Source organism: Cryptomeria japonica, chromosome 2 (genome assembly GCF_030272615.1).
Source record: "Cryptomeria japonica chromosome 2, Sugi_1.0, whole genome shotgun sequence".
Taxonomy (NCBI): domain Eukaryota; kingdom Viridiplantae; phylum Streptophyta; class Pinopsida; order Cupressales; family Cupressaceae; genus Cryptomeria; species Cryptomeria japonica.
Window position 1 is genome coordinate 130,766,536 of NC_081406.1, and position 24,160 is coordinate 130,790,695.

The 24,160-nt window shown below is 37.0% G+C and overlaps 2 protein-coding genes across 2 annotated transcripts; both read right to left on the reverse strand.

The window, feature by feature from the left end:
* Positions 1-698: 698 nt before the first annotated feature.
* Positions 699-1,340, reverse strand: LOC131073191 (BURP domain-containing protein 16-like). The gene has a single exon (XM_059213252.1). The coding sequence runs from the start codon at positions 1,338-1,340 to the stop codon at positions 699-701; it is 642 nt and encodes a 213-aa protein (XP_059069235.1).
* A 396-nt stretch (positions 1,341-1,736) lies between these two features.
* Positions 1,737-3,021, reverse strand: LOC131053502 (BURP domain-containing protein 16). The gene is made up of 2 exons (XM_057988119.2): positions 2,922-3,021; positions 1,737-2,797 (listed from the first exon to the last, which is right to left on the reverse strand). The coding sequence occupies exons 1-2, from the start codon at positions 2,970-2,972 to the stop codon at positions 1,874-1,876; spliced, it is 975 nt and encodes a 324-aa protein (XP_057844102.2). The 5' UTR covers positions 2,973-3,021; the 3' UTR covers positions 1,737-1,873.
* Positions 3,022-24,160: the final 21,139 nt, after the last annotated feature.

Genomic DNA, 24,160 nt, shown 5'->3' on the forward strand with positions numbered 1-24,160 from the left:
ATCAAGCATAAGTGGGGCTAATCCTAAGGATGACTCAAAAAAAAGTGTAGAGAATATATATTAAGGAAATAATATATGTTATATCTAAACACATGCATAGCCAAGATAAGACCCCTTGCCTATACAAACAAGTAGGAGCACTTAACAGGACATCTAATACAAAATTTAATGCGCCAATCTTTCATATAAGACATTAATGTTGCAAGGTGTGTGCCCTTGATCTCCTTGTGTTGTGCAGCACAGTGCTCGAGTTTGTGACATGGCTTAACCAACCCTTATGGATTCTATAAGTTTAGTGGTTGTATCAGGCATTAATAGGTTGATCTTTTGGTACAATGACAATCGTACTTCTAACAATTATAAGATGTCAAATAGAGAACAATTTTTTTTATAATATAAATTTAACACATATGTTACAATACATACATGTTAACTATTAAATTTTGAAAGGACATAAATATAACAACCATAAACTTAAATTATTGAGATACATTGACATTATCATATAAAAAGAAAATGGAGTTACTTCTCAACTAATATTAGATTGAGCAACTAACATTGAACTTACTAGGAAGAATGAGGTTAGGAGCATCTAAGCTCAAGTAGATAACTTAACAAATCCTTTTGAGATGCTCACCATGACCATCCATATTAAATCTCTATTTGGTGAAAAAGGAAAACACTACTACCTTATGTATTCATATAGTAATAAGAAGTATCCATATGAGGTAATAATAACTAGCCACGCTTAGGCTTAGGCGTCCAAAGTAATATCTTGCTATCTCGCCATAGATGGGATGACAAGCAGTCTGATTTCCTCCCGCTCCATCGGACAAATAATGACACACTGCTGTAGCGTTCCTTTTAACCTTTCCGTTGTCCTGCATAACCTCCAGCTGGAAGTCAAATACCTCACTTCGCTTGATAGAATGACAGTAAGTCACCCCGTAAGGAAACACAAAGTTGTGACACACCACGAGCAGCTTACCCTCGACGATATTCTCCCTTTCACTCGCCTTGGTAACAACGACTTGCTGCCCGGATCCAACCACCGACATGTCACTAAGCAGGTCCACGTCAGATCCCAAAAGGGACAATATGAATTCTAGCATGCCCTCAACGGAGGTGCTGCACCTCTTCACTTCTTCCTCTTCAACCTTTTCTTCGCACATCTGCAACGTGCTCACCATGTTGCGGGACATATTCGACTCGCTCAGTATGCTCAACACCTTCAGTATTTGAGAAACATTTTCAGAAGAGAATGTCGGCATCACCTCTGCTAACTCACTGGGCAAAAATGACATCAAATATTTGGAAGGGCTAAAATCCGTCAATATCATTTCTCCCGACTCTCGCAGCTCCTCCTTGTCGAGGAACACATTAATTTCTTTTTAACGCAAAATAAATTCATGTTGATTTCTTTTTAAACTAAATAAATTCATGTTATAAATTCATATTTTTTAAACTAAATAAATTCATGTTGATTTCTTGTTAACGCAAAATGAAATAACACACAAAACTTTTCATTAAGATATGAATACATTTTTTTTTCAATAAATACGCTTGAATAATATTGTTAAAATATGACAAACACAAATTTTAGCAACTAATTTATATACAATAAAAATAAATAAATAAACACAAAAACAAAAATCATTCACTTGATTGTGGTATTCACAATGCACAAATTTTAAAATCATAATAATTAAAATCCAAATAATATAAAACTTCTCACTTGATATTTATATTTATTCACTAAAAATATTGTTCTCGTTGAACCTTAAGCAACCTTTTATCTCATTACTAAACACTACTACCTTATATAGTCATATAATAAAAAACATCCACAACATACTTTGTGAACTTATAATAGCTAGTCAAGCTTAGGCTTAGGCGTCCATAGTAGCATCTCCCCGTAAACTGGATGGCAGGCAGTCTGATTTGCTCCAGCTCCATCAGATAAATAATGGCAGAGTGCTGTAGCGTTCCTTGTAATCTTCTCCTTATCTTGCACTACCTCCAACTGGAGATCAAACACCTCACTCCCATTGATAGAATGACAATAACTCACTCCGTAAGGAAACATAAAGTTGTGACACGTTACCGGCGGCTTACCCCCGACGAAATTCTCCCTCTTACTCGCTTTGGTCACCGTCACCCGCTGACCGGATCCAACAACAGACGTGTCAGTAAGCAAGTCCACGTCAGACCCCAAACGAGACACCACGAATTCCACCATGCCCTCAACGGATGTGCTGCACCTCTTCACTTCTCCTTCTTCCCCTCTTCCCTCGCACATCTCCAACGTGCTCTCCATGCTGCGGGACATATTCGACTCGCTAGGTATGTTCAACAAATTGAGAATCTGAGAAACATTTGCAGAAGAGAATGGCGGCATCATCTCTGATAACTCGCTGGGCAAAAATGAGATCAAATTTATGGGAGGGCTAAGATCCGGCAATATAATTTCCCCCGACTCCCGCAGTTCCTCCTTGTCGAGGAACACGTTTTCCTCGTGCTTCTCATGCGGGTTCGTAAAACTTGAACCGACTTGATCGACAAAAACCACATCTTCACGGCATATCAAACCGGCAGACCGGCAGAATCGGTTGGCATCGAAAGAAGTAGCGTTCGTCTTCTTCAGCCCCGCCAAGAAATTGTGCATCTGTGTTAGAGAAAGAGGGGAGAGACGAGCCAGCAGGGTTTGGGGTATAGCCACTTCTGGAAGCTTCTCTCGCCACCGCTCACGCTCTAACTCAGCAACGTTGCTGCTAACGCCACCAACCAAAACAATTGCCTGCAACAATAAGCGATGGCCACCGTATCAGTCTTCCTTGTCTGCTAATTTGCTAAACAACTAAAATAAACTTAAAACAACTCAACAACTGAAAGGTAGAAAACAGAAAGCTTAAACAACTCACGCTAACTCCAACCAGCACAAATAGCAGAAGTGTGCCTCTTGCAGCCGCCATTGCCCTGTATGTTGTAATGTTGGCCAATTTCTTCTCTTTTATAGGAAAGTTTTCTCGATTAGTAAGCAGATGCTGATTTACTTAATCTAATTCATAGTTTGTCAATTGAGATGGATGGACGTAAAAAAGCGTGCGAAGACAGGATTGGGCAGACATGCGAGTGTTTCTTTGGACCACTATTTTGTTCTCATTATAGAGATTAGTTCTTTTATTTTGACACGCAACAAGACTTGGACTAAAATTTCCACATACGGAATAATCCTTTTGTCTCGCTTGTTCATCTTTCGGAGTCGTGAAGTTTTTTAAAAGAATCTATTCAGTAGTAGGGTCCACCTCTTCAATGTTAAATAGTTGATAAAGGCTAAATTTCACATTAGTTGTGCTTATGGGCATTGTTAAGATACATGTTTTATATGTTTTGTATATGACATATGGAACATATATAGATATATATAACTAGCAATTGCATCTTGATGTGGAGAGAATAAGTACATACAATTGTTTCTTTTTTCATACAGTTGTGTAGTACATGAGTTCAATAAGTAAGAAATTTAAAAAATGATAGTTTATATGCAATAAAGGTCTAGAACTAGGATCCAAACATGACGAAAATGAAACCTCTAAATTAGAAAGATAATGAAGTTCCATTAGCAACATGATCACATTATGTTTGTAATAAGGAGAGAGGGAGAAGAAGGCAGAGATAAGCATATAAAGAAGGTTAGATAGATGGGGAAGATATATATGGAGGGAGAGAGAGGTACAAATAAGCATATAAAGAGGGATAGATAGACGAGGGAAGAGTGGGGAGGAAAAGAGAGGGGGGAGAGTGAGAGAAATAGGGAATAGAGATGGAGATGAAGATAGAGAGGGAGAAGGATATAAAGAAGAGAGGGAGAGATTGAAAAAATAGACAAAAGGATAACCAAAGGTGGAAGAGATATAAAGATAAAGATAGAGATAGAAAAAGATGTATATAGAGGTAGAGAGAGGCAATATATAGTGATAAAGAGAGATGGAGAGATAATTATGGAGAAATAGAAAAAGATTGAAGAATTGTGTAGAAATAATGATAGAGAAGCAAATATGTATATAGAGGTCTAGCGAGAACGAGAGGGGGAGGGAGAGAGAAAGATATAGGTAGAGATTAATATTGAGAGAGGAAGAAGGGGACATGAATGAATAAATAGAATAAGGTAGAAGGACATATATATATATATATATATATATATATATATATATATAGAGAGAGAGAGAGAGAGAGAGAGAGAGAGATTTTGATATAGAGAGATATAGAGATACAACTAGAGAAACATATGGATAGAAAGAGATAGAGAGAGGAGTGAGAACAAAAATTAGAGAGATAGAGGAATAGTTCAATTAGCAAAAAGGGAGTGAACGAGAGAGAAAGAGGAAAGTAACATATATAAGAGTAGAGAGAGAGCCATAAAGGTGGACATACAGAGATAGAGATGGGGAGGGAGAAATATGAAGTTCATGTGTGTGTCTGTGTGATATAGAGAGGGATATATAGAAAGAGAGGGGTGCAAAATAGAGAAAGTGGGAGGGAGGGAGAGATGGTGATAAACTGGGGAGGTATAAAGATAGAATGGGTGTGTGTGTGAGAGAGAGAGAGTGTATGTACACACAGACACATATACACTTGGGTAAAACATAGCATCGATGTAGATTAGATTCATAGGTTTGAACTGCACTTGAACAATACATCTAAAATAGGTGTAGGTCAAGTCGATAGGTAAGAACTACACCAAAAGGAAAGAACATGGTGTAGGTTGGACCTATAGGCCTGACCAACACCAAGAAAGGAGGTAGGAAAGGGTGAGGTTCATGTTTATAAACTCTAACCACACCATTGTTATGGTGTGGTTCGGGTTTACAAACTTGAACACAACCACACACAACATTGGTAAAGAATGAAACAGAGTGCTATTCGGGTTTATAGACCCGAACAACACCATTCAAGAATGGTGTGTTCGGGATGGTAAACCCAAACACCACCCACCAATCGGATTTAAAACTAAAGGCAATGTAAGGTTGAACATGATATGGTATTCCGGTTGATGAATTTTAGGGCTTTCCTAGTTTTCTTTGCTTTTTATGAGGAAGCCTATGATGGTTAATGGGTTCCTCTTACTTGGATTCTTGGACAATTTTTCCTTTGGCTTGGATTTTGAAGGCTTTGGTTTTTTTTGAAGATTTTGCTGTCATATTTGGCTCTCGTTCAGCTTCTTACATTCACACAGGTTGCAAGTTAGAGGCTGGATGCCTAGCCCTTGTTTCATGATTTTAGATTTGCAGGAATTGTCTTCTTCGTGACTGTATTGTCTGGAGAAAATAGAAAAAGATTTTTATATTATCTTGATCTATTTTTGATAATGTTTTAAGATTTCATTGGTTTCATGGGATTCAACAATAGTTTTGATTTTGGCGATAATGGCTTCCTATGCATTGTCATGAATGAATGGCTTGGGAATTGTATTACATTCTTTTAGAATATTCTATTGTCTGCATAAAATATATATAGTTTCACTTATTATTTTGAGATTCGATCCTTTTATATTTGTTTGTTTTATGATTGAGAAATAGGAGAGTGTAGAGCTCTCTATGAGATGCCCAGTCTAGCTATGCCATAAGGGAGCTCACAGGAACTCTTCCCTTTCCCATATTTTCTCAAATTAATTTGTATTGAATGTTAATCTATGTATAGAATTATTTCTTGATTATGTTTGAGTCATTTATTTTATTTGTGAAAGTTTTGGATGCAAGGTTTAGAGTTATGCCTTTATTTTGAGCTTTTTGGGAGGTGTTTTGCTTCTAGTCTGATATATGTTTATGATCAGATCTTGTGGGTTATAATTCACTTTTGGGATTCTTTAGATCCTTCTATAAGATCATTTCAATGCATCTTTTATGGCCTTGGTTTTGTCAATTTACCCCTTTTATGTTTTTGGCAAATGGGTTTCCTCACTTAGCAATTTTCATGACAATTTTGGTCTCTGGCACAAATGCTCCACAATAGAGTGCAAATGCACCATAAAATGGTACAAATACACCATAAAAATAAGAATATGTGCCCAAAGATAGTACATATGCACCATTACAACATACATATGCATCACTTAAGTGAATGTATGCACCAAACTGTCATTTTTAGTGTTTAAGGTTGGTTTTTGAGCCTGTTTGATGTCTATTTTATTTGGGGTTGTACCAGAGGCATTTTGAGGGTTTTCTCAATGTTTTTCAGTGTTGATGATATTTTTTTAAGTCCTCTTATGTTTTCGTATATTTTTTATATCACGTTGTGCTTATTGAGTTGTTAGTCCCTCTCTCTTGTTGATGCACTGGGAGAGAGATGGAGGTTGTTGTGATTCTTGTGCCAACAGGTGAATAGGGCTTTTTGAGGTTTTTTAATGATGGATTTTAATGATTTTATGATATCCCTTGATATTTTTTTGTTGTATTCCTAAAGTCTAGGTGCATGCAAGGGGGAGAGTGGGGTTCTTAGTGAGTCACTAGGATCACGTGGAGTGGACTGCTTGGTTTATCCGAGGTCTAAATCTCTATGCATCTCATGGGAAGTTTTACAATGTAATTAAAGTGATAACCTAATTAATAATTCATGAGGTTGCCTAGATTATTTCACACTAATAAGATAAGAAAATGTGTGGGCCACTTTACCTTAAAAGTGGAATGGGAAGGCCTTGGTGACCCATGTAATCTAAACTCTCTCACTCCATAAAGGGAGATGGCTCCAATTGTGCATCTAGGATGGTCAGGACTAGTGCCCATGTTCCCATTTGTGCATGTGATGACACTCTTTTCCTTACACGTATGTCCTAGTGCCTTGAGCTTATTTGATGTGTTGCCTCTGAGGACTTGTGCTACTTTTTGTATTGATTTCTATGTTTGCTTCTTATTGTTGTCGTAGTCTTTCCCTTGGTTGATAGGCGCTAGTTTAGTCTAGAGTATGTGTGGGATCTTCTTTCATCTCCTAGCATGAGGGGTGGTTCCTCTGATTCCACATGGCCAGGTGGTTGGTGCTTTTCAACCATTGGTTATGTCTTCTTTTAGAGTCTTCTTGCATGGATGTGGATTTTTCTTCATTACAACTTATGGATGATTAATGCAACAAATAACTGTATATATATTATTTGGATTCATATAACGTAATTATCTTGTATTAGTAGAAGATAAAATCATGTGTTGTATGAGCTAAGCTCATGATGTATAATCATGTTTGTATAAATGAAGTTGCTTAGGATTGTTTGATTATTGGGGAGATTGTTTGATTTATTTTTTCATTGTTGCTACTAGGATATGTTGTAGTCATTGTTGTCAACATATTCTTGTGAGTTATTCCAAAGAGTTTGGGAATATTTTCTTATCCATTTTTTAGTAGGTTGGTTTTGCTGATCATTGTTTTGCAGAATCCAGTATTTCTTTCAGTATATTTCAGTATGATCAGATCTTGTGTTGAGACTTTGGGATATTATCTTCGATGATCTTGTGAATCTTTATTTCAGATGGCTAGTGATTTGGTGCCCCACAAGTTATCTTTCTTTGTGATAGTTGCTAACTGGTTGTGTTCTTAAACTTTCTTATGTTGACCAATGAAGATTTGAAAAGTGATGTTGGTGCAACTATTTTGGATGATTCTAACGTGTTTGCTGGTGTTTCCTAGTCATGTCCTATTTATTTTGGTGATCCACATTGACCGGTGTGCAAGTTGTGTTGATTTTTATGAACCACTGATGATTTTCATGCTATGCAATATTTCTAGTGGTGAAGCATGTTTTGGTTGATCCCATCAGGATTTTCGGTGGATGTGATCATTTGGAAATTTGAATTTGGTCCATGCTATGTAATGTAAATCATAATATTATTTTGGTGGTCAGTCTTTGAATCATGCAATGTAATTTATGTAATTGTAAGATGAAGGTTGAGTGTTTAGCCAACCTTTTTATCAAGGTTGATGATTTGTATATATAGGTGAGATGCCTATGTAATTTGGGGTGTTGGCATTGTGTGTTTATATTATCAAAGAGATTTGAATGTTTGAAAAAGAGATTTATCATTGACTGAAGTGTTGTGGTAAAGATTGGTGTTGTAGAGGAGACAATTGTGCTTAAGAAGAACTGTCATCAGGCATTTGTAGATGTTATCATTTGTAGTTCATTTCTTTCGGATTGTAGTCCAAATCATATTGTAAGTCAGTGAGACTTCCTTGAGGGTTGTATCCTTCCGGGCAAATATCTTTTGAGTAGTGAGCTCTAGGCAATGTACCTAAATGAATGTGCATTTCCCATTGTAATAATTTTCACATACTACTACAGAGTATCATCTTACTGTGGATAGGTTTCCACCATGGCTTTTGCCTTGACCAGGTTTTCTATGTCAAAATCTTGGTGGTGTGTGTTGTGTTGTTAATTTGCTTATCTACTTGTTGCTGCAGTTTATCAGTTTCTGTTTTGGAATTTAATTATCGGTATCCAGTGAAGACTAATTCACCCCCCTCTCAGTCTTCCTTCTTGACTGCTTCTAACAATTGGTATCAGGGATAGATCCTCCAGTAGAAGCTTAATTGCTTGAGGAGATCTAGGATGGAAGCTCAAGGTATTGTTTGTAAGAAGGATAGTCCAAGGTTTGATGCAAGTAACTAGACCGTGTGGAAGAGCTAGATGGGGGTGCACTTGAAATGTCTTGGACAAGACTACTAGAAGATTACCAAGAATGTCTATGGTGTTCCTCATAATAGATCATCTACTCCTGATGAGGTCAAGGAAGTTGAATATAATATCATAGCGAAGGAATCATTGCTTTGTGCCCTTCATGATTCTGAAATGACAAATTTAATGGGACTTCAAACAACACATGAGATCTAGCAGAAGCTTGAGATCCTATATGAAGGTGATAGTCAAGTGAAAGTTGCTAAGTTGCAGAGTTTGAGAGGAAAGTATGAGATATTGAAGATTGGAGATGATGATAACATTCATTGATACATGGCTAAGGTGAATGAACATGTCCTTGGTATCAGATGTGACGATGGAAAGATTGAGGAAGATGAGACTGTTGCTAAGGTGATGAGATCTTTGCCTCCTTACAAACATAAGGTTCCTTCTATTGATGAGATCTGGAGTGTAACTACAATAAAAAGAGATCTGGTTTTCTTTGCTTTTTATGAGGAAGCCTATGATGGTTAATGGGTTCCTCTTACTTGGATTCTTGGACAATTTTTCCTTTGGCTTGGATTTTGAGGGCTTTGGTTTTTTTTGAAGATTTTGCTATCATTTTTTGCTCTCGTCTAGCTTCTTACATTCACACAAGTTGCAGGTTGGAGGCTGGATGCCTAGCCCTTGTTTCATGATTTTAGATTTGCAGGAATCATCTTCTTTGTGACTGTATTGTCTGGAGAAAATAGAAAAAGATTTTTATATTATCTTGATCTAGTTTTGATAATATTTTAAGATTTCATTGGTTTCATGGGATTCAACAATAGTTTTGATTTTGGCGATAATGGTTTCCTATGCATTGTCATGAATGAATGGCTTGGGAATTGTATTACATTCTTTTAGAATATTCTATTGTCTGCATAAAATATATATAGTTTCTCTTATTATTTTGAGATTCGATCCTTTTATATGTGTTTGTTTTATGATTGAGAAATAGGAGAGTGTAGAGCTCTCTATGAGATGCCCAGTCTGGCTATGCCATACGAGAGCTCGCAAGAACTCTTCCCTTTCCCATATTTTCTAAAATTAATTTGTATTGAATGTTAATCTATGTATAGAATTATTTCTTGATTATGTTTGAGTCATTTATTTTCTTTGTGAAAGTTTTGGATGCAAGGTTTAGAGTTATGCCTTTGTTTTGAGCTTTCTGGGAGGTGTTTTGCTTCTAGTTTGAGATATGTTTATGATCAGATCTTGTGGGTTATAATTCACTTTTGGGATTCTTTAGATCCTTCTATAAGATCATTTCAATGCATCTTTTATGGCCTTGGTTTCGTCAATTTACCCCTTTTATGTTTTTGGCAAATGGGTTTCCTCACTCAACAATTTTCATGACAATTTTGGTCTCTGGCACAAATGCTCCACAATAGAGTGCAAATGCACCATAACATAGTACAAATACACCATAAAAATAAGAATATGTGCCCAAAGATAGTACATATGCACCATTACAACATACATATGCATCACTTAAGTGAATGTATGCACCAAACTGTCATTTTTAGTGTTTAAGGTTGGTTTTTGAGCCTGTTTGATGTCTATTTTATCTGGGGTTGTACCAGAGGCATTTTGAGGGTTTTTTCGATGTTTTTCAGTGTTGATGAGATTTTTTTAAGTCCTCTTATGTTTTCGTATATTTTTTATATCACGTTGTTTTTATTGAGTTGTTAGTCCCTCTCTCTTGTTGATGCACTAGGAGAGAGATGGAGGTTGTTGTGATTCTTGTGCCAACAGGTGAATAGGACTTTTTGAGCTTTTAACTTATGTTTTATGATGGATTTTAATGGTTTTATGATATCCCTTGATATTTTTTTGTTGTATTCCTAAAGTCTAGGTGCATGCAAGGGGGAGAGTGAGGTTCTTAGTGAGTCACTAGGATCACGTGGAGTGGATTGCTTGGTTTATCCGAGGTCTAAATCTCTATGTATCTCATGGGAAGTTTTACAATGTAAATAAAGTGATAACCTAATTAATAATTCATGAGGTTGCGTAGATTATTTCACACTAATAAGATAAGAAAATGTGTGGGCCACTTTACCTTAACAGTGGAATGGGAAGGCCTTGGTGACCCATGTAATCTAAACTCTCTCACTCCATAAAGGGAGATGGCTCCAATTGTGCATCTAGGAAGGTCAGGACTAGTGCCCATGTTCCCATTTGTGCATGTGATGACACTCTTTTACTTACATGTATGTCCTAGTGCCATGAGCTTATTTGATGTGTTGCCTCTGAGGACTTGTGCTACTTTTTGTATTGATTTCTATGTTTGCTTCTTATTGTTGTCATAGTCTTTCCCTTGGTTGATAGGTGCTAGTTTAGTCTAGAGTATGTGTGGGATCTTCTTTCATCTCCTAGCACGAGGGGTGGTTCCTTTGATTCCACATGTCCAGGTGGTTGGTGCTTTTCAACCATTAGGTATGTCTTCTTTTAGAGTCTTCTTGCATGGATGTGGATTTTTCTTCATTACAACTTATAGATGATTAATGCAACAAATAACTGTATATATATTATTTGGATTCATTTAACATAATGATCTTCTATTAGTAGAAGATGAAATCATGTGTTGTATGAGCTAAGCTCATGATGTATAATCATGTTTGTATAAATGAAGTTGCTCAGGATTGTTGGATTATTGGGGAGATTGTTTGATTTATTTTTTCATTGTTGCTACTAGAATATGTTGTTGTCATTGTTGTCAACATATTCTTCTGAGTTATTCCAAAGAGTTTGGGAATATTTTCTTATCCATTTTTTAGTAGGTTGGTTTTGCTGATCATTGTTTTGCAAAATCCAGTATTTCTTTCAGTATATTTTAGTATGATCAGATCTTGTGTTGAGACTTTGGGATATTATCTTCGATGATCTTGTGAATCTTTATTTCAGATGGCTAGTGATTTCGTGCCGCACAAGTTATCTTTCTTTGTGATAGTTGCTAACTGGTTGTGTTCTTAAACTTTCTTATGTTGACCAATGAAGATTTGAAAAGTGAAGTTGGTGCAACTATTTTGGATGATTCTAACGTGTTTGCTGGTGTTTCCTAGTCATGTCCTATTTATTTTGGTGATCCACATTGATCGGTGTGCAAGTTGTGTTGATTTTTATGAACCACTGATGATTTTCATGCTATGCAATATTTCTAGTGGTGAAGCATGTTGTGGTTGATCCCATCAGGATTTTCGGTGGATGTGATCATTTGGAAATTTGAATTTGGTCCATGCTATGTAATGTAAATCATAATATTATTTTGATGGTCAATCTTTGTATTGTGCAATGTAATTTATGTAATTGTAAGATGAAGGTTGAGGGTTTAGCCAACCTTTTTATCAAGGTTGATCATTTGTACATATAGGTGAGATGCCTATGTAATTTGGGGTGTTGGCATTGTGTGTTTATATTATCAGAGAGATTTGAATGTTTGAAAAAGAGATTTATCATTGACTGAAGTGTTGTGGTAAAGATTGGTGTTGCAAAGGAGACAATTGTGCTTAAGAAGAACTGTCATCAGGCATTTGTAGATGCTATCATTTGTAGTTCATTTCTTTCGGATTGTAGTCCAAATCATATTGTAAGTCAGTGAGACTTCCTTGAGGGTTGTAGCCTTCTGGGCAAATATCTTTTGAGCAGTGAGCTCTAGGCAATGTACCTGAATGAATGTGCATTTCCCATTGTAATAATTTTCACATACTACTACAGAGTATCATCTTACTGTGGATAGGTTTCCACCATGGTTTTTGCCTTGACCATGTTTTCCATGTCAAAATCTTGGTGGTGTGTGTTGTGTTGTTAATTTGCTTATCTACTTGTTGCTGCAGTTTATCAGTTTCTATTTTGGAATTTAATTATCAGTATCCAGTGAAGATTGATTCACCCCCCTCTCAGTCTTCCTTCTTGACTGCTTCTAACAATTGGTATCAGGGATAGATCCTCCAGTAGAAGCTTAATCACTTTAGGAGATTTGGGATGGCAGCTCAAGGTATTGTTTGTAAGAAGGACAGTCCAAGGTTTGATGGAAGTAACTAGACTGTGTGGAAGAGCCAGATGGGGGTGCACTTGAAATGTCTTGGACAAGATTACTAGAAGATTACCAAGAATGTCTATGGTGTTCCTCATAATAGATCATCTACTCCTGATGAGGTCAAGGAAGTTGAATATAATATCATAGTGAAGGAAGCATTGCTTTGTGCCCTTCATGATTCTGAAATGACAAATATAATGGGACTTCAAACGACACATGAGATCTAGCAGAAGCTTGAGAGCCTATATGAAGGTGATAGTCAAGTGAAAGTTGCTAAGTTGCAGAGTTTGAAAGGAAAGTATGAGATATTGAAGATTGGAGATGATGATAACATTCATTGATACATGGCTAAGGTGAATGAACATGTCCTTGGTATCAGATGTGACGATGGAAAGATTGAGGAAGATGAGATTGTTGCTAAGGTGATGAGATCTTTGCCTCCTTACAAACATAAGGTTCCTTCTATTGATGAGATCTGGAGTGTAACTATAGTAAAAAGAGATATGTTGGTTGGGAAACTTGCTACATTTGAGTTGAGTGAATTTGAAGAATCACATGGAAAGTCTAAGACAACATATAAAGTATCAACATCTGTGTTTGGTAAGCAGAAATATGATTCTGTTGAGTGCAAGATATCCGGATATGAAGGGGAAAGAAGAGAGATAGCCGAGCAAGAAAAAGAGGTTGATGAGCTTGAAGCATTGATTGCCACGAGATTGCCTAAAGGTGCCAGTAAGTATGATGGAAAGTTGCCCTTGAAATTCTTTTTTTTAAATAAGATAGGCCATTTTGCTTCTAGATGCCTAGAGAGAATGGCTAAGTATGACAGACATGATAAGTTTGATAAGCATGATAGGAATGATAGACAAAACCACGTCTTCACGGCATATCAAACCGGCAGACCGGCATAATCGATTGGCATCGAAAGAAGTAGCGTCCATCTTCTTCAGCCCCGCCACGAAACTCTCAATCTGTGCTACAGAAAGTGGGCAGAGACGAGCCAGCAGGGTTTTGGGTATAGCCACCTCTGGAAGCTTCTCTCGCCACCGCTCACGCTGTAACTCCACAACGTTGCTGCTAACGCCACCAGCCAAAATAATTGCCTGCAATAATAAGCCATGCCCACGGTATCAGTCTTTATTGTATCGTACACTGTTCCACAACTAAATGGCTAAAAGTTAGGAAGAGAGAGTTTATCATCCTTGAAAAACAACTCACGCTAGCAAACAACTAAATGACTAAAAGGTAGGAAGGAGAGAGTTTATCATCCTTGAAGTGTGCTTCATGTAGCTGCCATTGCCTTCACTGCCTTGTCAATTGTTTGGCTATTTTCTTTCCTATTTATAGCAAAGTTTTCTCGAATAGTCAGCAGATGCTGATCCACTTAATCTAACTACTACGCACCAGTAGTGATCCAAGCCAGGACAAAAATAAAGGTGTCATGAATTTATCGTTAGTCAACTGAGCTCGATAGACGTATAAAAAAGCGCGCGAAGACGGATTGGGCAGACATGCGAGTGTGTTAGTTTGGACCACTATTTTGTTCTCATTATAGAGATTAGTTCTTTTATTTTGAAACGCAACAAGACTTGGACTAAATTTTCCACATACGGAATAATCTTTTTGTTTTGTTTGTTCATCTTTACGTAATGTGAAGATTTCTTTTTTGAGAATCTAAATTTGGAAGATAATGAAGTTCCATTAGCAACATTATCACATTATATTTCGAATAAGGAGAGAGGGAGAAAAAGGAAGAGAAGCATATAATGAAGGATAGATTGATGGGGAAGAAATAAAAAGAGGGAGAGAGAGAGGTACAAATAAGCATATAAGAGGAATAGATAGATGAGGGAAGAGTAGGGAGGAAAAGAGAGGGGGAGGAGCGAGAGAGATAGAAAATAGAGATGGAGATGGAGATACAGAGGGAGAAGGATATAAAGAGGAGAGGGAGAGATTGAAAAAATAGACAGAAGGATAAGTAGGGTTGGAAGAGATATATATCTAATGAGGGAGAGACAAAAAGATAAAGATAGAGATAGGAATTGATATATAGAGAGGTAGAGAGAGAAGATATATAGTGATAAAGAAAGATGGACATATAGTGAGATAGAGATATAGGGAAAGATGGATGGATTATGTAGAAATAATGATAGAGAGGTTGTGTGTGTCTGTGTGTGTGTATAGAGAGAGAGAGAGAGAGAGAGAGAGATCAATATATAGAGGGAGAGGTAGAGAGAGAGGGAGAGGGAAAGGAAGAGATGTAGATAGATTTTGATATAGAGAAACAGAGAGGGATAGTGAAATATATAAAGAGATGGAGAGATACAAGTAAAGAAACATATGAATAGAAAGAGATAGAGAGAGGAGTCAGAAAGAAAAATAGAGAGATAGAGATATAGAAATTAGCATAAATGATGTGAATGAAAGAGAGAGGGGGGAAGGGGGGTGGAGGTAACAAATATAAGTAATAGAGGGAGAGGGGATTAAAGGTGGACATAAAGAGATAGAGATGGGAAAGGAGAAATAAGAAGTATGTGTGTGTGATATGGAGAGGGATATACAGAGAGAGAGCGGGGTGAGAGAGAGAGAGGATTGATAGGTAGAGATAGAGACCCCTTCTTCACAGTATGCATTAAGTGGGAGATAGACGAGACGTGTACAGCTACGGAGTTGTGAGACAGCGAGAGGAGACGTGTACAGCTACGGAGTTGTGATTTTAGAGATGATATCAGGCCAAAATCCAACATCGGGGAGGAAAACACGCTTCCAGAGTGGGCACTGAGGATATCCGTGGATGGCACACCATTTGAAGTAATCGCTACTCACTTTCATATGGTTGAAGGCGCGGCAGAAGAGAGTGAGCAAGAAATGGCTAGTATGGTGCAGCTGGGATTGGATTGCACTTCGACCAGACCTGAAAATCGCTCGACAATGAATGAGCTCGTTAAAATTCTGGAGAGAATCTCCGACGACATTACAACACCTAGGCTGGCTTCGGTCATTGAGCTCAAACAATTCACCTTATCTCTCCATTTTTACATATAAAATCTTGAAAAATCTCCTCTTTACAAATACAATAAATCTCGTTTAATATTAACCTCCCAATTTGTTTGAAAACAATATGTTATTTAGCCTTTTATGGAGGTTATCCGTGCTTTTTACATTTGAGAATTTATTTTTGTACTAAATAAGGTTTTTTTATCCCCTTATTAATAGGGGAAGGAGATTTTAAAATCTTTCAAAAGCCATTTAAATAGCCTCTAATATTCTCCTAATAAAATGGGCTAAAACTTTATATTTAGGAGAATTAAATCTTATTTAAAGATTTATGTAAACGGAGGTATTTCCCTTTTATCATAAAGAATGGTAAGGCAAGAGGATTTTAAGGCATGGGTTAAGGGGTTAAATCCCACCAAATCCTACTTAACTTATTTATTTTAAACCATATATTTTTTTCTTTTAATAATTATGGTTTAATCCATATTTGTGCCAACTCACTACTCTTGCCATGTCATATGCCACATGTCTTGCCAAGTGTCACATTTTGACCAAAACTTTGACTGGTCATAACTTCTACATACGAACTCCTCTTGAGCCCGTCGAAGTTGTGTTAGAACCGTGTCGGCGAGCCCTACACAATGGTGCCATTTTTGTGAGATTTTGAGACTGTGAAATTTTTAGGTTTTTCTAAATCCACTTGGAACATTTACAAACACTTTTGGGTAATCAATTAATTTGAGAGGTTTAAGTTCTATTTAGTCAAACCCATAGCAATAGATTTAATAATGGTGAACTAAAATCAAAGGTGCAATGGATGTATATGGGTTTTGATAATGTTGCTGTAATCTTTTTTATTTTCTTTTGTAAATTAAACTCTATGTGCTTAACAATAAGACCCCAGGTTGCCATTTATTATCTCAAAAATGGATTTGAGTGAATATCTTTAAATACAACAATATTAAACATACAAATTAATACAAGTATCTGGTAGATTTGACCATAATGCTTATTGAGAATGCAATGATGTGTAAATTTGAACTTTGAATATTAAAATATTGGAGTTTATATTTGTAAGTGACCTAGTTCAAGAATTCACCTACACATCTAATGTTTGGTGATTAAAGTGATATCTATATACCTAAATTAAATTTCTAGAGATGAATGATGATGGGATTGGGGGAGATTTCATGAGTTCAATTTAATAAATGATAGACCCCTTGTATCTAGTTATTATATTTACAATATTGTAACCAAAGTGGGACCAAAACATAAGGGAAAGGCGTAGTGAACCTTCACCATTACATTTTTCCCTAATTTTGATTTGCATGTGAACCACTCGATAGATGTATTTAAAAATAAAATAAATTAAAAATAGGTAAATTAAATATTTTTCCAAAACGTTCATAGAATATAGATCTATGTAAAATAATAAATCATTCTTTAATTCTTCTTGAAATGGACATTTTATTAAGAACTTATATATAAAAGATAACACAATCAATAATGATTGTTACAGATTCAAAATAATTACACTAACTTTAAATTTCTTGAAAAGAAAACATCCTTGAAAAAATTAAATTCATGATGCTAAAAAGTAAGAGATTTAACTTGTTGTAGAAAGTGATAAACATTTGACTATCTAAAAATAGAAAGGACTCTAACTTGCAAATAGTATAATGAAAATGGATTTGTTTAAGTGAGAAAATCTAAGGACTACTACCATGCAATTTAAAAATTTGACTAGAAAATAACAATGAATCCTACAATACTATAAAACAAAAAATAATTAATTACGTACTAGTAGTCAAGAAAGATTACTACCATGTAATTAATTATAGTACTAAAGAATTTGTTTTTGTTGTTTTCTAATCAACAACAAGAAGGACTAATACCATGTAATCAAATATTTTTTATAATATGGAACATGATTTGACTTTGCATATAACAAAAAGGTCAATGACTAAGTCAAAATGTATTCTATTTAGATATAATAATGAATCAATATTTAAAAAAAAATATATAATGATTTATATGTAATGCAATAACTTCATCAATATATAAAAAATATAAGTTTTTTCTTCTATTGACAATCACTAGATCATTATTGCAAAAAGTGATCAATAATTAAAACAACAATCCACTCATCATATTTTATTTTGAAAATACAAAAACTTAAAATTTTACGAATATAATGGTTATTCTAATTCTCATGAAACTATAATTAGATTACATTCATATTAACTAAAACATTGAAATATAATTATATATCATAAACTATTTTTATAAGAAAAAAATATATAAATGAGGAAAAAGTTCATCATCCAAATCACCTAATCTAATAGTAAAATATACATTTCTTAACTTTTCATAATGATAAAGTATTAAAATTTAATTATATTTAAGCATTAAAAATACAATGTTTAAGGTACATTCACAATTATTTAAATTTGGTGAATAAAATTATGAAGTTAAACTCTATAAAGTTAAAAGTATAATAGTAACATCCCACCAAGAAACCCTAGAGGATAAGAGCAACATATACAAGAAATGCATGGGAAAATTTTATTCTTAAATCAATTAAGTATCATCATGGATTACATATACAATTATAATGCTCAACATCAAGATAAGGTCAACAATGTGCTAACCAACTATGTACATGTGGAAGAAAAAAATCTTGAAATCCTTTAAAGATAACTCGAGTCACCTCTAAGGCTCCCATGAAATTTTTACCTTAGTAGTGCATCCAAGAGTGAATCACTATCTCATGACCCACTAGGAGATGTCAAATAATCTCCAACACTAAACCAAACATATCTAGGTTCATTTTAAAGGCCCAATTGAAATGCTCCTATGAAATTGCGTTATACAAGAAAGAGAAGAGAATGAGAAGACTCCAAAGTTGAGGAAAGAGGTAAAATTCATTGAGCTAGACATGAATCATGTCCTCTGATCCCCAATGGTGGTTTGAGATTCCACCCAACCATGTGATACCCCCATGTTGACCCCACGATGCTTGTAGAGATAGTCACATAGCCCAAAGAGTCATAAAAATATACAAGGGAAGAAATAGATTTATACAAGAGACTAACATAGAGAAAATGAGCAACATAACATATCAACCAAACAAGAGTCATTAAGCTACAACAAGATGGAAAAGCCAACAATGCATCTATCATATCAAAGTCCAACAATCAAGATAAGGTACCTAATAAAATAGGAGAAAAATACTGAAAGAATGAGCAAGCATCCTCAATCAGCAACAATAAGGGAAATGAGGCACCCACAAGAGAAACACAAAATTTCCATAGGAAATATATCATAAGATAACCAAATGATCTAGAATCAGTAAATCCATGTGGTCTTGGTCAACTATCGAGACCTAGATACTAGAGTGCTAGTGTAGGGAATGCCATCATGTGTTTCATGAGGAAGCACCACACAAAACCAAGAATTCTCTCATGCTAATGAGAGTAGTGATCATGCAAGATCTAATGCCACATGTGTAGGCATACCTCTTTAGGTAAAGATGCAATGCCTACATGTGTCATCCTTGTCCTCATACTAGTTCTGAAGGCATGTTCTAGGCACTTGTTATCTTAATTAACATTTAATCCCATCCCAAGTTTATTATTATGTTATCACTTGATTATGTAACTCCCCATGTCATGATTCTAAGCAAGACACTTTGGATTGGGGACACGTTGTGAGCCACTCCTTAATCCCACTTTAATACCTACACCTAAGCTTGTTCCATTCAATTGAATGGGGTATCAAAATAAAAAATGAAATGGTTTTTCATATCCTTAATTATATCAAGTATCTCTTTTATGCAATGCAATTTCAACCATATACAAGGCATACTCAATTGGTCATGCTATGAAGAGAACAAATCCACTTCATCCCACAATGAAATGTAACAACACAAGATGATAAAAGGCATCTATCTAAGATTCCCATAATGGTGCAGGAGCACCCTTATAATTTCTTCCTCCTTGTTTGTTCTATTGGTATTTTTCTTCTTTAGAAGCCATTGTAAATGCAATAAGAGCCATGAGCTCATTAGTCTTAGCTAGGTCCTAGTTTAGGTCCTTAGTTGTTTTTGTTGAGATTTATTGTGTAGGAGAGGTTGAGTGTGCCATTGATGTGTTTTAGGCCTTTTTGGCATGGTGATATCCTTAGGATAGCCCAAAATGGGCCTAGGAGTCATAAAAAGCAACATGTGGAAAGTTGCTCAAAAGTTGAATGACAACTTTTCAAAGTTGTCAACCAACTTTTCCACCCAATAGGTCAAAAACCTTAGTTAAGCGTGGAGAGACCTAATTTTGGCACATCGACCAAGGTATGGGTAGTATATAATGTTTCAAACCCTAAAATGTGGGGGAATGTTAATTTTTGTATGGCCCAAGAAAGGAAGTCTTGACTGTGACTGTTAATTTGGTTACCGGTCAGCTTGAATGAAGAAACTGAGCATGATAATGGATTGATTTGGAAACCTAAACTATGTGGAGAGTTTGTGTTGTGTTTAAACTTTCATTTTGTGCACTCAGTGTTGGTGTGGTGTGCAGGTTTAAGTTCTTTTGTAAATATTTTGTGTTATTCACTGTCACTGCCCAGTTTTGGGACAGTTTTGTGCTAATGGGTTAGCAACTCCATTCTCCATTGTGGAGCCACCATGTAACCATGGGGAATGAGAGTTCAGACCTTGTACTATACTCCAAAACAAGAAGGGCCCTTGAAAATGTAGGGAAGTCATCCATTGAGCCACTCCTAGGTGAGACTGGACAGTGCCCGGTTAGGAATGGTTGATGGTGCAGAGGTTCGTGAGAGCAAGGTAGGTCAGAGGAGAATGCACTCTTTGGAGGAGGTGTAGAGGAGTGTATGAAGCACTACTGGTGTGAAGGAGGAGCTTGCACCAATATAGACAAGGTGGCTAAAACACAAAACCATCACTGTGACCCAAGTAGACCTTAAAACCCTCTAAAAACCCTCAAAAAGCCCCAAAATTCGCCCAAGGCACTCTACAGCCACTTGGAGGCCCAAAAAAAGAAAAATCCTTGAGCCTTTGCTAGATAATTGGTAGTCCATTTTGGGAGTTTAGCAAGTTTGTGCATCGTTTGCAAGAGGGAGCCCTAAAAGTTTGGAATGGAGGCCTAATAGGGGCTCATTCCTTGTAGCCCTATTTTGTAGGAAATGGGCAAAACAATGAGATTGGTAAGAAAGATCAAGGTTGGAACTTCTTGGGGGCACATGAATGGATGTGAAACATTGTTCAAGACCTATCCTAACCTTTCTAGGACCTAGGAAGTAGTAGGACAAGCCAAGCCCTTATTAGCCATATTAAGGGTTCTTGAGTCTCATGAGTAGGTGAGACCTTAGGAGCAGCATTGCAACTTATTGGTGGGTTGATTGGGCAAGGTCAGGGGATTCCTCAAGCAAGGGAATTCTTAGGGACCCTAGGGTGTGATTAGAACACCAAGTGATCCAAGGGAAGGATCCAAGAGCATAGACTAGGCTAGTCTATCCCAAACCCATTCCCATCATATTGGTATCAGAGCAAGTTAAAGATTTAGTGGATCGTGCATGTCTCTATCTTCTAGCAAATCATTAGGGGAGAACAAGATGGTCACACATGTAGAACTAGCTAGAGAGGTAGAAGAGCAGAGGGAGAAGAACAAACTCCTTGAAGAAGCTATGAGTGAGATAAGGGATAAGTTGCAAGAGGTGGTTGATGAGAGGGCACATGGACTATGGGGTGTAGACACTACGGATAAAGGCAAGACAACTATTGATAGAGATGACATTATACCTGAACTAGACCTCTTGATCAATGAAGAACCTTTTGTCAAGGCCATTAAGGCTTTGAAACCTAAATATCTTGAAGGATTGCCACTTTCTAGTGGAAGGATGGATATTGACACCATCATGGAGTGGATTGAGGGTATGGAAAACCAATTTGAGTGTGAGGGTGTGATAGAAGCCCAAAAGGTTAAGGTTACCAAATCAAGACTAAGGGGAGCAGCTTTGACATGGTGGAAGTACCTACAAGAGGAGAGGATTAGCATGGGGAAGCTACCAATTGCAAATTGGAAGGCTATGGTGGGTAAGATCAAAGAGAACTACTTGCCAAAGGATTATGAAGTCCAACTTCATAAGAAGAGACAGGGATTGAAGTAGAAGGATCTTGATGTGGCCTCCTACATAGAGGAGTTTCAAAAGCTTTGTCTTAGGTCCAAAATCCAAGAGGAAGAACCCATCAAGGTGGCTAGGTATCTAAGTGGCCTAAAGTGGAATATTCAAGAGGATATAAGCCTATGGACAACTACCATTGTCCAGAAATGTCATCAACTTGCTGCTAAGGTAAAAGAGAGGAACAAAAGGAAGGGAGACTCCAATAACAGGGGTAGAGGTAGAGGTAGAGACCAAATGAGCCACTGAGGTGGATCCCAAATCAAGGCAAATGACCAAAGGAGTCAAGGAGAGTCCAAGTTGACTGAGCATAACAATGACACCAATCTCAGAGGAGGACATTCTAGAGGAAGAGATGCACAAGGTGGTTCAAATAGGGGTAGATGTACTAGTAGGGGTAGTTCCTACTTTACAACCATGAAATGCTACAACTGCGGATAGTTAGGACACCTAGCTTATAGGTGCCTTGACAAGCCTACCTCATCCAACAATGGAAAGAGGGTTGCTTATGCGCATGAAGACACATCAAGCAACAAAACACTTGAAGTGGACAAGATTGAGTCAGAAATTGGAGAAAATCTGATGTTCAATAGGATCTTGATCAGACAGCTGGTTAGGGAGGAACCTAAGCATAGGAGAGCATTGTTTAGGGTGAGATGTAAAATTATTGGTAAAGTTTGCAAGGTGATAGTTGATTCAGGTTCAATTGACATCATCATGTCAGATGGGGCAGCTAAGAAGTTGAAACTGACAAAGATACCCCACACTAGCCCTTACAAGGTGACATGGTTGAACAAGGGACAAAGTGTGCTTGTCAATGAATAGACTTGGGTAGAGTTTTCTATTGGAGGATATAAGGATAAGATCCTTTGTGATGTGTTGCCTATGGATGCTTGCCATCTACTGCTAGGAGGACCTTGGCAATTTGATAGGAAGATGATTTATGATGGAGGGGAGAACTCCATCTCCTTCAAGAAGGATGACAAAACCTTCAAGATTCAGTCTTTGATAGAGGATGATGAAGGGACCTCAAGAACACCTAGTGTCTTGCTCAACACTGGTAAAGAGTTCTTACACTTGCTGCATGAGAAGGAGACAGTGGGATGTGCCATTTTTGTGAAGCCTAAGGAGGAGAATAAGTTGCAGATAGAGGTACCTAAGGAGGTGAAACAAATGTTGCAAGAGTATGAGGATATAGTGAGTGATGGAGCACCTACAACTCTCCCACCAAGAAGGTCTATTAGCCATCAAATAGACTTTGTCCCTGGTGCATCCCTGCCTAACAAGGTAGCATATAAGCTCACACCTGACCAGAATAAAGAAGTGGCAAGGCAAGTGCAAGAGTTGCTGGATCAAGGACTAGTCAAGAAGAGCATCAGCCCATGTGCAGTTTCAGTAGTGCTAGCATCAAAAAAAGGAGGCAAGTGGAGACTATGTACTGATTCAAGGGCAATCAATAGGATCACCATAAGGTACAGATTTCCTATTCCTAGAATAAAGGATCTAATGGACTGTTTAGGGGGTGCTATGTACTTCACCAAATTGGACCTTAAAAGTGGTTATCATCAGATTAGGATTAAGGAAGGAGATGAGTGGAAGACTGCTTTTAAGACCACAGAGGGGTTGTATGAATGACTTGTGATGCCATTTGGGCTTACTAATGCTCCAAGCACCTTCATGAGGTTGATGAATGAAGTGTTGAAGGACTTCATAGGCAGATTTGTGGTGGTGTACCTAGATGACATACTCATCTATAGCAGAACCAAAGATGAGCATCTTGAGCATTTGCGGTTAGTTGTAGAAAGGTTGCATGAAGAGAAGCTATCAATCAACCTAGAGAAGTGTGACTTCTTGAAGCAAGAGCTGGTTTACTTGGGATTTGTGGTGTCTAAGGGAACCTTGAAGATGGATCCAAGCAAAGTGGAGGCTATCTTGAATTGGCTTGCTCCTAAAAAAGGGACTAAGGTAAGGAGTTTCCATGGTCTAGCCCAGTTCTATAGGAAGTTTGTGAGGAACTTTAGTGGCATATGTGCACCAGTGCTTGACACCATAAAGGGAGGTCTTAAAACCAAGTTCAAGTGGACTGAACAAGCTGATAAGGCATTCCAACAATTGAAGTAGGAGGTAGCCACAAAACCTATCCTACTCTTACCTACTTTTGATAAGCTATTCACATTGGAGTGTGATGCAAGTGGAATTGTAGTAGGGGGTGTATTGAGTCAAGAGGGAAGGCT

Coding starts and splice junctions, on each gene's coding strand:
- LOC131073191 (XM_059213252.1), bottom strand. CDS start 1,340: ATGATATTGACGGATTTTAGCCCTTCCAAATATTTGATGTCATTTTTG.
- LOC131053502 (XM_057988119.2), bottom strand. CDS start 2,972: ATGGCGGCTGCAAGAGGCACACTTCTGCTATTTGTGCTGGTTGGAGTT. Junction 2,798..2,921: donor TTGTGCTGGTTGGAGTTAGC/GTGAGTTGTTTA, acceptor TTATTGTTGCAG/GCAATTGTTTTGGTTGGTGG.